Raw genomic sequence first — 13944 nt, 5'->3', positions numbered from 1 at the left:
GATTCCCGCTCTCTCTCACAACAACTTGTGTTGTAATCTATTGAGTTGTGTGACGTACCATTAACTGCCAGTTTTGTATGATAACGCAACTTGGATAAGTTTGTTCGTCACTGACTTTCGTGCAGCACGATGTTGTATTGGAAGGTCGTGTTTTTATCGTGTACTGTAAAAGATTGTTATTATTAATGAATCGATTTGCAAATATGTGTTTGTTCCGGTGCCGAATACATCTTCACATGAATCGTAACTTAATTCTACTCTGTCGCCTAAAATAGCTGGACTGTGTTTGACGTCGCATTGTGGTCTTATACTTCATTGAATGTGAGGGTGTGTGTCAGTAATTACGAATACCCGTGTTGTTTATTTTTTCCGGTTACCACAACAGTTGGTAAGATTTGTGTTGTATTTCTTCATATAAAGCAGAATAAGTAACGCAATGCCTTTGCGTAGAAACCGTCTCCTTTCCCACCGCAATTGATGTTTTCACTCAACAAAATCTACAAAACGCATTTCTGCGTGGACAGTTTATTGCAGGTCTTTAGGAAGCGCGTTTCAATCTCCTCTCTTGTGACGTTCCGGACTTATAACCAGTGAGCGTTCACGGGTCGTTATAAGCTTGCCATATTTGTTCAATTTTTTGAACATACCATATTTGTTCAAAACTTTTAACAATCGTGATTACATTTTAAAATGTCATGGTGTTTACAATTACAACTAATTTGCAAGTTCTGTTTCTGGCTACTTATCACACACGATGTATGTTTCAAATACATATATTTTATTTACACTGGAATACATTTACAACACCTGCTAAAATAATACACGACAGCTAAAAATGTTGTATGTAAATACATTCAGCACATAACATATTTCTCAAACAACGAAACACATCAATTCACACCAACAATATTTAATACCGGGTCGGGCTGACTGATTTTTTAAAGCCAATAGATCTGCTTCGAACAGGACTTCGGCTGCTGCGTCCAAAATCACTTTTCATCTGCTTGCCCATATTTTCACCACGATACATACGACTGCTGTAATCCGAACCATCACGGCAATCACTACGGTTTTGACTTCGATTTAAACTTCTGCCTTTATAAGGACTTGTTTCTCTTCGGTAACTCGGTTCAGTGACACACATTCCACTAAAACGTGCTTCAAATCCAGGAGAAGTTTGTCGAAAACCTTGACGACCTCGACTGTGACTTCGGTGTCGATGCCATTCCGATCCACGTCTGACGTCATTAAAGTTTCGACCACGCTCGCCACAATTCCCATACTCGTTATAAACGCGGTTGGCGTTTATCCAGTTTTGTTTGGAATAAATCGTTTCGTTTGCCATGACGATAACACATCGAGATGGCAAGTAGACCTAAAACAAAATACAATTAATGCGTTGTTTAAACAAATAATCACTTTCTAATTTATAAAATAACGCCTTTTCTAATTTAATTTATAATATAACTTATAATTTACCATCAGAGAGCATTTCATATTGTCACAAGCTTGTTGTTGGGTACAAAAATCAGTTGAAGCTTGATTCCTTCCATGACCTCCAAACATTTTGTCGTCACAGCACGATGTTGTACCTTTAATGAATTTTAAAAAATGTAAACAACAATAGTTATATTTTCACTACCATTCTAGGACTCTACTTACTTCCCTGGCGTTCGCACACCGATTCGATAGTCGGGATAGCTTCTTGTTGGATGAAAGTTGAACATGAAAAGAAGACCAGCACGTTCGAAGATGATTACTTTGTCATCATTATGTTGGCGAGTAAGAAAAGCCTTTAAACAAAAGAAAAAATATTTGTTATCAAAACACATGTAATAATTTTGTTTGTCTAAGCGCTAAATTCATCCGCTACATATTACACTGATTAAAGTCGTTTCCCTCTTGAGACAGTTTTTATTTTATTTCATCAAATAACTGTTTTTTTCCAAGATCTTGGAAAGCATTATTGGTAAAACACATACTGGTGATGAGTTGAGCCACGCGAACCGTTCTTCCAACCGATTCATTTCCATCTCGAAGTTATTGAGAAATTTGTATCTCAGTTGTGGGTTGTCGGCCAGCTGACATTGTCGTCTGGCCAATTGATAGTTGTCAAAGTTTTGCACTGATGGAAACTCCACCCAATCAGGATGACCAAATTCATTACCTGCTTGCAAAATATCAATGTATTAAATTTTCATCGTATGCAAAACTTTACTGTTTGACTTCTTACCCATAAAGTTTAGAAAAGCTTGTCCACTGAAAGCACTGGTGAACAATCTGACCATTTTATAAAGACTTATTCCTCTATCCAACTTCAGAGACATTTCTTGTCCATCCAACATACATTCGTCACCCATCAGTTGTCTTGCTATCGTCCACTGGTCATCAGTGTTCTACAACAAAAAATGCTTGTTAAATACAAACACGATTAAATAAAAGATAACAAAACTTACCTGCTCATAATTTTCCGGAAAGGTGATGTATTTTTCACCTCTTCGACATTCCAAAAACATTTCACAAATATCGTTCATATTCCAATCTTCATCTCTCCGCTCGTTTAGCAACTAATCACAAACAAAATACTTCGCACAAAGCCAAATCAATATATCAGCCTAACGTTGATTCATGAATCACCTGCATCCATTTGCTTGGAATGTGCATTGATAGTCTGTAGTCGAAACCAAAACCACCCTCACGCACCAAATGTGTCAAACCAGGATATTCAGAATGTTCCTATGTATGATATTACAATGTTATTAATTGATTTGTTTTATTTCAACATTCTTCAAGTATGGTCCTTACAAGTTTTATAAATAATTGTTGTTAACTAACCTCGGCTATTGTGATGATTTGTGGATAGAACTGATGCAGCATCTTATTGGCAAGCATCAAATAAGCTATCGCTTCAATGTCCATGTGCATTCCGAAATATTGTTGGTAGTCGGAGGCATATCGACGATCTATAAAAGTTAGGAATAAATTATATCATAAGTTTCTGATGTGGTAGATTGCTTTAATACCAACCCGAACTTTGATCGTGGTAGATCATCGACGTCACATCTCTGAAGCGAAAGCCATCGAAATCAAAGTTGTCCACATAATGACGTAAATTGGAAAGAAGAAACCGAAGCACTTCCCATCTAAAAATTAAAAAAATGTTGCTAGTTTTCTGTTGAGAGTCAAACATGAAAACCAAAACAAGATATACTTTGTAAAATCAAACTTTCTTGTATCAGTTGCATGACAATCACGTCTATCAGATCGAAAGAAGCAATCATCGGTGCCATCGAATCGGTTTAAACCTTCCGAAGAATTTCTCGATGCTTCACTGTGCATGACATCCATCATGACGTAAATGCCCATTTCATGCGCAACGCTGATCAACTCTCTGAAGTCTTCTGGTGTCCCGTACCGACTGCAAACACAAAAAATGGCCATAACTTGATCTTTGTCTCTTTTTTGTTTATTGCAAGGGAAGATATATTCACCTGGATGGAGCAAAGAAATTGGTAACTTGGCAACCAACGCTTGAGTAACAAGGATGTTCCATAATTGCCATCAATAGGACGCAGTTGTATCCTAAGTCTCTGATTCGTGGAAGAACCTCAGACGTAAAATGGCGATAAGAAGAAACCTGACATCGATCGGAGCTGATCCCGATGTGAGCTTCATAAATACGCAGACGATCTGGTTTGGGAAGTCGATTTGCGACAAACTGTGAAAGAAATCATTTTCGTATCACAATGTTATGATCGTTGTGTAGCAATTGAATCCAAAGCAAACTATTTGAAACCATCTAACTTACTCGTTTGCAAATCTCGTTTGATTGTGGATTCCAGAAAATCCACTTAAATGACGATTCCCATTGTGTGACGTAATTTGCCCAAGGAGAAATTCTCTCCAACACTTGGTTGTCTCTTGTCTCGATCTCAATCTAAATAAAAATAAATATCTGCAATACTTGTCATGTGTTTGGATCTAAGTGAAACGAATGTACAAAAATACAACATATGTCTTTGAACGATTAAGATTAATAATATTACTTTAAGCTCGGAAAGATGTGGGATTGGACAACTTCCATCGTGATTTGGTGGAATGTAAATCTCCCATTGTCCGTATCCAACTTCTTTGTAATTCACTCTCTCCCAATTGCCTGAATATATCATGGAGTGAATTTCAACGTTTGTGTTTCAGCTGTACTAACCAGCTGTGCAAAAACTCACTAAAATCTCCTTTGAGGTAGACAGCCCGTGCATTTGGAATCCATTCCCTGCACTTCACCCCTCCATCATGGGTAAGTACAACACCGTAATTTTCGTAACTGCGACTGAATCGATCAAACCCTTCCTCGCGTTCAATTGCCATCAAAGTTTTTTCGAACAAACCATACCTTTAATTAATAGGACATCAATATCAAGTAAACATAGTTCGCAACGAGCGTATTTATTAATGTAGGTTGGGGCTGCTAATATCACAACTCAATTCAGGCATGAATTTGCTTTTTACCGATAGGTGACGCAAATAGCTCACTTATTAATTTACTTGTTGATCAAATAAAAGCGCCATCATTCATACAGAAATATCCTTTCAAATAGGTACAAAGCAAAATATTTAAATACCATTTATGTCGTACCAACCTCAGTCGAATATCCTTTTCGTAACTTCTCAGTTGGGGATCGTTAGCAAACAAACTTTCAATGCAAGTAACATCGCATTGTTGAAGGTTGTCACATGTAGAGAAATCCATTCTCACAGTGGTGCTGGTATAACGAAATACAAAGCAAAGTAATCAGAAGACAATCGATCGATGATACAACAAATGTTTTGAGTAAAGTACTGTATTACACGCCCAGTATATATACGAGTAAAAGCGGAAAAAAGTGTCGAGAATATTGGTAATCAAAACGGATTATCCGTTATAAGTTGAAGATTATTTCGGTTGAAAGATGAGCGGAAGGAAATTGCAGGTTACAGAGCGTATTAATATGATCAAATTGAATTTTACTTGATATAATTTAGATCATGGAAATAAGTTTATTTTTGAACATCACAGCAGTTTTGTTTAATTCATTTACAAAGTTTGAATGTTAAAAGAAATTGAATAGCAGGAGATGTAGAGAAAGCATCTAGATTTTAGAAGTAATATTTAGATTAAAAAAATAAATGTTTTTTTTCTTAAATACTAATTTATTTTTGGTTGATTGTTAAGTCGAACAATTCTAAATATTTTTCTCATGCAAAAAGGATAACGAAATTATTTTATTTGATTGTTATAATACCTTTATTGCTCGCCGAATGTGTTGGTCGTTATGATTAGAATGAATATATTGTAATGAGCAATGTACTGAGGCTTAATCGCCAATTAAATACCAATAACCTAATTTGATATCGGATATAATCGAACGCTGTGTTTCCCTACCTATAGGTCGCCTGAAAATTCTGTTGCCTGTTTTTGTAGCAATAAGAGGATTAACTCGTTGGCTTTGTTTCTTAGCGTTATTTTCCCCAAAGCTTTAAATCAGGGTTTCTTCAACGGCCATACTTTTTTAATACAACGGTAACGAGCTTTCCCTTAAACTTGTTTCGCTTTCACACTTCCTATAGGCCTATAAGCGCTCTCCATACTGCCAAGTATTTGTATCATTTAATTTGGTAAATGTAGTGTAATTTGATGTTGAATGTATAGGATTCTCCTCCACCATTTATTTCAACAAAAGAAGAGTATTGTTTGCTCATAATCGTAATATTATTTTGTCTATGATGTAACAAAGTGCTTCAAATCGTTGTCCCAAAATAATTTCAAGACAACTTGGCGTGATAATTAATTTTAGACTTAGACAATATCCAACTTTTGCATAACGGTAAGGGTTGTATCTGGTAGCAGACGTAATGAAAGCATTTTTTCACAGGTTGTTTAATTATTAAACTTTAATAGTAACTAATTCAGTGATCACTAGAGCAAACTTGTCAAAAAAGTCAAAAAATTTCAATTTTTTTATAATAGGTCAAAAATTGTCAACATTTTTTACAAAGTCAATTTTTTTTACAAACTGCATTGCGTGGTGTTGTAAAGTTTGGACTGTCAGTGCCCTTTTCATTTTACACCTTGTAGCATACTTTATACAGTTGTAAATAGCCATAGTCTACTTATTGTGAATCATAAACCATTAAGTGAAATAATTAGGTTGATAAGATGTGATTCTCAACATACGCCAAACGTGTACAATTTTGGAAGGTCCAAGTCATTTTACGGCAGCTGTAGGTTAGGTGCAGCTCTTGCTTGAGTTTTGCTTTAGATTCTTCATGTATCTTTCGTTTACTTTAAACAAATGCATGGAACAATTTTTGTTGTATTTTAGCTGCAGTTTTGGCTGTTAAACTTTTGCACATTCTTTCGCTTTAGTTAGATTAGCCTACAGCCATATTTTAACTTTTTGTACAGTAATGCGTAATTTAAGTACTTGAGTTCTTCATACGTCAAAATTTTGTCAAAAAAGTTTTTTAATGTCAAAGTTTGTCAAAATTTTCAATTTTTAGGTCAAAATTTTTCGTTTTTAGGTCAAAAAATAATTGTACTAGTGATCACATAAAAATAGGTATTTGTACTTCTGCGAACCACGCATGTAATCAAGAAAAAAATATGCATTAGAAAACGAACACGTGTTGAAACATTTGTTTGGTGACGAGAATCCAAATGTGCAATATGTGATTTTACCTTGTTTTCACATCAAACACCAGTTCTCCCCACACGAAAAATTAGGTTAGAAATAATAATGACTAAACTGCTGTTTTCCATGTGTTACGCTGTATTTGCCAGTGATCGCTGATTCTATTGATTCCCGCTCTCTCTCACAACAACTTGTGTTGTAATCTAATACAATTAACTGCCAGTTTTGTGTGATAACGCAACTTGGGTAAGTTATTTCGTTACTGACTTTCGTGCAGCACAACGCTTACGTTGGTTGTATGGGAAAGTCGTGTCTATTTTTTTTTATTTCTTTGTTCACGCAGTGTTCCTGTGTCGAATACACCTTCACATGAATCGTGACTTAATTATATTCTTGAACTGTCGTTTTGTTGTCTTATACTTTATTGTATGCTAGGGTGTGTGTCAGTAATTACATGCGAGTCGAGTACCTGTGTTGTTTATTTCTTCCGGTTACCACAACGGTTGGTAAGATTTGTGTTCTATTTCTTCATATAAGCTAGGCCTAGCATATTTCCATTCCCAAAATGGAGGACACATTTTTGAAACGAACAAGAAAAAATACGTGAAGGGCCCCAAAAAAATAAAAGCCTACGAAATTAGACAGTATAGAATAGTTTGGATAATGTTTAACGTTTATCACATCACAACACTAAAATAAGGTTGTATTTCAAAAATGTAATATTCACGTGCATTCTGCAAAAAAAAGCTGAACATGTTTATTTGGTTGGTTTCAAAAGCGTAATTGTCACAGATGTATTTGATAAATCAGAAATTCTTTAATAAGGAGGACATTTGGGCACTTTAAGTTATCCTCGGCGGACAACTTGGTTTCTGTTAAAAAGGAGGACATGTCCTCCAAAAAGAGGACGTATGGTAGGCCTAATATCAGCGGAGTATGCAACGCAATGCTTTTGCTTAGAACCTGTCTCCTTTTATTCCGCAATTGATGTGTTCACTCAGCGAAATCTACATTACACCAATCTGTGTGCACAGTTTGTTGAAGCGCGTTTCAATTTCCTCTCTTATGACGTTCCGGGCTTATAACCAGTGCGCGTTCTCGGGCCGTTATAAGCTTACCATATGTGTTCAATCTTTTTCAAAACTTTTTAACATTCGTGATTACATACATTAAAATAACATGATGTTTACAATTACAAACAATTTGCAAGTTTTGTTTTTAGCTACTTATCACACACGATGTATGTTTTAAATACATAGATTTTATTCACATTGGAATATACTCACAACACCAATAATATACGACAGCTAAAAAATGTTGTATGTAAATACATTCAGCACATAACATATTTAACAAACAACGAAACACATAAATTCACAACAATATTATCTAATTCTAATATCGGGTCGGACTGACTGATTTTTTAAAGCCAATAGATCTGCTTCGAACAGGACTTCGGCTGCTGCGTCCAACATCACTTTTCATCTGCTTGCTCATATTTTCACCACGATACATACGACTGTTGTAATCCGGACCATCACGGCAATCACTACGGTTTTGACTTCGGTTGATACTTCTGCCTTGATAAGGACTTGCTTCTCTTCGGTAACTCGGTTCAGTGACACACATTCCACTAAAACGTGTTTCAAATCCAGGAGAAGTTTGTCGAAAACCTTGACGACCTCGACTGTGACTTCGGAGTCGACGCCATTCCGATCCACGTCTGACATCATTAAAGTTTCGACCACGCTCGCCACAATTCCCATACTCGTTATAAACGCGGTTGGCGTTTATCCAGTTTTGTTTGGAATAAATAGTTTCGTTTGCCATGACGACAACGCATCGCGATGGTAAGTAAACCTAAATCAGAATGCAATTAATGCGTTGTATGAAAACATAAGCCTTTCTAATTTATAAAATAATGCCTTTTCTAATTTAATTTATAATATAACTTATAATTTACCATCAGAGAGCATTTCATGTTGTCACAAGCTTGTTGTTGGGTGTAAAAATCAGTTGAAGCTTGATTCCTTCCATGACCTCCAAACATTTTGTCGTCACTGTCCAGCACGATGTTGTACCTTAATTATAAAAAATGTAAACAAATATAGTTATATTTCCATTACCATTCTAGGACTCTACTTACTTCCCTGGCGTTCGCACACCGATTCGATAATCGGGATAGCTTCTTGTTGGATGAAAGTTGAACATGAAAAGAAGACCAGCACGTTCGAAGATGATTACTTTGTCATCGTTATGTTGGCGAGTAAGAAAAGCCTTTAAACAAAAAAATATGTTTTATTTCTTATCAAAACACATGTAATGTTTTTGTTTGTCTAAACTCTAAATCCATCCTCGCTACGTATTACACTGATTAAAGTCGTTTCCCTTTTTGACAGTTTTTATTTTATGAAATAAATGTTGTGTTTTCTTTTTCAAACTCTTGGAAAGCGTTGTCGGTAAAACACATACTGTTGATGAGTTGAGCCACGCGAACCGTTCTTCCAACCGATTCATTTCCATATCGAAGTTATTGAGAAATTTGTATCTCAGTTGTGGGTTGTCTGCCAGCTGAAATTGTCGTCTCGCCAAATGATAGTTGTCAAAATTTTGCATTGATGGAAACTCCACCAAATCAGGATGACCGAATTCATTACCTGCTTGCAAAAATATTATAGCATTAAATATACACAATGTCCAATACCATTACTTACTGTTTGACTTCTTACCCATAAAGTTTAGAAAAGCTTGTCCACTGAAAGCACTGGTGAACAATCTGACCATTTTATAAAGACTTATTCCTCTATCCAACTTCAGAGACATTTCTTGTCCATCCAGCATACATTCGTCACCCATCAGTTGTCTTGCTATCGTCCACTGGTCATCAGTGTTCTGCAACAAAAAAATGCTTGTTAAATACAAAAACACGATTAAATAAAAGATAAAAAACTTACCTGCTCATAATTTTCGGGATAAGTGATGTATTTTTCACCTCTTCGACATTCCAAAAACATTTCACAAATATCGTTCATATTCCAATCTTCGTCTCTCCGCTCGTTTAGCAACTAATCATACATAATAAACTTCACACAAATCAAAATCAAAATATCACCCTAACATTGACTCATGAATCACCTGCATCCATTTGCTTGGAATGTGCATTGATAGTCTGTAGTCGAAACCAAAACCACCCTCACGCACCAATTGTGTCAAACCAGGATATTCAGAATGTTCCTATGTATGATATTACAATGTTATTAATTGATTTGTTTTATTTCAACATTCTTCAAGTATGGTCCTTACAAGTTTTATAAATAATTGTTGTTAACTGACCTCGGCTATTGTGATGATTTGTGGATAGAACTGATGCAGCATCTTATTGGCAAGCATCAAATAAGCTATCGCTTCAATGTCCATGTGCATTCCGAAATATTGTTGGTAGTCGGAGGCATATCGACGATCTATAAAAGTTAGGAATAAATTATATCATAAGTTTCTGATGTGGTAGATTGCTTTAATACCAACCCGAACTTTGATCGTGGTAGATCATCGACGTCACATCTCTGAAGCGAAAGCCATCGAAATCAAAGTTGTCCACATAATGACGTAAATTGGAAAGAAGAAACCGAAGCACTTCCCATCTAAAAATTAAAAAATGTTGCTAGTTTTCTGTTGAGAGTCAAACATGAAACCAAAACAAGATATACTTTGTAAAATCAAACTTTCTTGTATCAGTTGCATGACAATCACGTCTATCAGATCGAAAGAAGCAATCATCGGTGCCATCGAATCGGTTTAAACCTTCCGAAGAATTTCTCGATGCTTCACTGTGCATGACATCCATTATGACGTAAATGCCCATTTCATGCGCAACGCTGATCAACTCTCTGAGGTCTTCTGGTGTCCCGTACCGACTGCAAACACAAAAAATGGCCATAACTTGATGTTTTTGTTTGTTTGTTTATTGCAATGGAAGATATATTCACCTGGATGGGGCAAAGAAATTGGTAACTTGGCAACCAACGCTTGAGTAACAAGGATGTTCCATAATTGCCATCAATAGGACGCAGTTGTATCCTAAGTCTCTGATTCGTGGAAGAACCTCAGACGAAAAATGGCGATAAGAAGAAACCTGACATCGATCGGAGCTGATCCCGATGTGAGCTTCATAAATACGCAGACGATCTGGTTTGGGAAGTCGATTTGCGACAAACTGCGAAATAAATCATTTCGTACAAAGTTATGATCGTTGTGTATCAATTGGATCCAAACCAATCTGATTAAAACGAATTTAACTCACTCGTTTGCAAATCTCGTTCGATTGTGGATTCCAGAAAATCCACTTAAATGACGATTCCCATTGTGTGACGTAATTTGCCCAAGGAGAAATTCTCTCCAACACTTGGTTGTCTCTTGCCTCGATCTCAATCTGAACAAAAATAAATATTTGCAAATACTTGTCATGTGTTTGGATCTAAGTAAAACGAATGTACAAAAATACAACATATGTCATGAAACGATTAACAACAGTAATATTACTTTAAGCTCGGAAAGATGTGGGATTGGACAACTTCCATCGTGATTTGGTGGAATGTAAATCTCCCATTGTCCGTATCCAACTTCTTTGTAATTCACTCTCTCCCAATTGCCTGAATATATCATGGAGTGAATTTCAACGTTTGTGTTTCAGCTGTACTAACAAGCTGTACAAAAACTCACTAAAATCTCCTTTGAGGTAGACAGCCCGTGCATTTGGAATCCATTCCCTGCACTTCACCCCTTCATCATGGGTAAGTACAACACCGTAATTTTCGTAACTGCGACTGAATCGATCAAACCCTTCCTCGCGTTCAATTGCCATCAAAGTTTTTTCGAACAAACCATACCTTTAATTAATAGGACATCAATATCAAGCAAACAGAGCTTGTAACGAGTGTATTTATTAGGGTAGAGATACTAATATCACAACTCAGTTAACTCATTTTTTAAGGTTGCTGAAAAGCAATAAGTGACATTCAAATATCATCTTCGTACCAACCTCAGTCGAATATCCTTTTCGTAACTTCGCAGTTGGGGATCGTTAGCAAACAAACTTTCAATGCAAGGAACACCGCATTGTTGAAGGTTGTCACATGTAGAGAATTCCATTCTTCACAGTGGTGCTGGTATAACGAAAGACAAAGCAAAGTAATCAGAAGACAATCGATCGATGATACAACAAATGTTGTGAGTGAAGTACTGTACGACAGGCCCAGTATATATACGAGTAAAAGCGGAAAAAAGTGTCGAGGATATTGGTAATCAAGTTGGATAATCCGATATTAAGCGAAGATAATTTTAGTCTAAAGATAAGCGGAAGGAAATTGCAGGTTATAAAGGATGATATAATGCTAACAAAGGAATATTACTTGATAAACTTTGATCAAAACCTAGAGATTTTGTTTTGAAGCTTGAAAAGAAACTTGTTTTTCGTCATCGGAACATGTGAAAATCTTGTTTGCGAACAATGCGTAATTGAAAGTCAAAAATGTATTTTGTGTTGTTGGTAAAGTGCCGGGTATAAACGTCGACAGTCCGTCAATATGTGATTTGTGATCATTCAATTTTGGATTTACTAACGCTATTGGCAAGATCCGGGAAACCATTTCTGCTTTTATCCAAATGCTATCTCTGTACTGTTAAATGTTGTACGCATTTGCGGGTATTAGCCTTATTTTTAGTTTGTCTCTTGTTGTACTTCCTAACGATACATGATTAATAACGTTTAAGTCGCCATTACAAAAACGTGCTAATTTTAAATGTCTGCAGCAGTCCATGTAAGAAAAAAGACAATGCTAGTCGAAGCATTTCACACATAGTCGAAGTATAATATAGGCAGCGGTTAGGGGGATTGATAGACAACGTGCATATTTAAATTATTTTGGACATCTATAATTATTACATTTTGTATGATGATAATTTCTGCAGTAGTTGTATTTTATCAATGCTGTTAACCAACTAATGATGGCTAATTTGGACGTTTCTATAAAGTTAATCGATGCTTTGTGAACGTCCATATATTTATTACAGGCCAAATTTCACATTTTTTTTATTTTTGGGGGGTAATTAGGTTTTTTTAAGGAAGTAATATTTTTTACTTTTTAACAAGTAAGTGATATTTTTTCTCAATGAGTTTATGGATTGGTTATGCAAATTTGGGTATGTAAGGTTCGAGCTACATTTGGAGGTTTAAACGGGTTGGTATTTAACGAACGGGTGCTGGCAAGCAAAAACATTTTGCAATAAGCATCTTATCATGTCGCTAGAACGTAACAATACGGATTATATCAGAAGTCACGTACACGACAGTGTAAGACTTCGGTGGTTTTTGTGTTTATTAGGGGATTGCAACACATGTATTGGCCTGCAGCAACACCTGCGGACCAGACTGTGGTTCTGGTACCAGCGATTGCATACATTCAAACAAACGGTGTAATAAGCATCTTATCATGTGGCTAGAACAGTGGTCATTAACCTGGATTCGAACGAACCCCAGGGGTTCGACAACGCTGAATCAGGAGTTCGACGAAGGTCTTTTGAAGTACAAATACTCGGTAAACGTTTCAATCAAACCATAGAGGTACATAGTCGCTTAAAATAGCAGTTTTTATTTGCTCGATGGCAAAACATTGGAAGGTTGTAACTAGTTTATATTTGACGTAACAAAGAACACTGCGCGCATTGTTCGTAAGCAGCAAAACAACGAATCTTTGTTGGCAGCGAAAACGTATAGTCAAAAGCAGGGGCGGCTCGTGCGAGGGGGCTGCGGAGCTGCAGCACCCCCAGTATTTTTACTTGACATTCCTATTCCAAGTTGTTATACAAAACAATCTTTACATATAGTTTTTATGTTTGATCAGTGTATACTAAGAATAACTTTTATGGCATTAATCGGCCTTTTATTAAAATAAAATTAATAAAAATTTTGTATTATTTAAAAGAAATTTAAAAAAAAAATAATAATAATAATAATAAGTTATCTATGGCGGAGCTGCAGCTCCAGTTTCGTGACGTTTTCAGTTGTGCGCATGCGCACTTGGAAAAGCTACATGCCGGGCGAAATAGGCGAGAGGGGGCTGTGGCTCGCGCAGCCCCTCCCTTGACGTAGCGCTGGTTGTGTTGTCTGCTTCGCGTCAGTGAGCTCCAAAGCCAAACCCGTGTACTGTGTTTTTAAGTTCGACAGTGAGTGCAGTTAAATAATTATTTTGCTATCATTAAATTTATTGTTTGACTG

The 13944-nt window shown here is 36.3% G+C and overlaps 1 protein-coding gene and 1 pseudogene across 2 annotated transcripts; both read right to left on the bottom strand.

Annotated features, from left to right (window-relative positions):
- Positions 1 to 763: 763 nt before the first annotated feature.
- LOC145229906 (1,4-alpha-glucan-branching enzyme-like) lies at positions 764 to 4815 on the bottom strand (annotated as a pseudogene). The gene is made up of 15 exons (XR_013860508.1): positions 4641 to 4815; positions 4227 to 4393; positions 4047 to 4156; positions 3809 to 3937; positions 3492 to 3718; positions 3212 to 3418; positions 3028 to 3143; positions 2836 to 2963; positions 2638 to 2736; positions 2457 to 2567; positions 2234 to 2396; positions 1983 to 2167; positions 1663 to 1793; positions 1480 to 1592; positions 764 to 1375 (listed from the first exon to the last, which is right to left on the bottom strand). The product of XR_013860508.1 is annotated as a 1,4-alpha-glucan-branching enzyme-like (transcript).
- A 3065-nt stretch (positions 4816 to 7880) lies between these two features.
- LOC145229905 (1,4-alpha-glucan-branching enzyme-like) lies at positions 7881 to 11914 on the bottom strand. The gene is made up of 15 exons (XM_080095247.1): positions 11710 to 11914; positions 11391 to 11557; positions 11211 to 11320; positions 10972 to 11100; positions 10658 to 10884; positions 10379 to 10585; positions 10197 to 10312; positions 10005 to 10132; positions 9807 to 9905; positions 9626 to 9736; positions 9401 to 9563; positions 9144 to 9328; positions 8818 to 8948; positions 8635 to 8752; positions 7881 to 8531 (listed from the first exon to the last, which is right to left on the bottom strand). Exons 1-15 carry the CDS (start codon positions 11817 to 11819, stop codon positions 8067 to 8069), a joined length of 2466 nt encoding a protein of 821 aa, XP_079951373.1. The 5' UTR covers positions 11820 to 11914; the 3' UTR covers positions 7881 to 8066.
- Positions 11915 to 13944: the final 2030 nt, after the last annotated feature.

The sequence above is a fragment of the Phallusia mammillata genome, chromosome 5 (genome assembly GCF_965637545.1).
Source record: "Phallusia mammillata chromosome 5, kaPhaMamm4.hap1.1, whole genome shotgun sequence".
Lineage (NCBI taxonomy): Eukaryota > Metazoa > Chordata > Ascidiacea > Phlebobranchia > Ascidiidae > Phallusia > Phallusia mammillata.
This window is presented reverse-complemented; position numbering and strand designations above follow the sequence as displayed.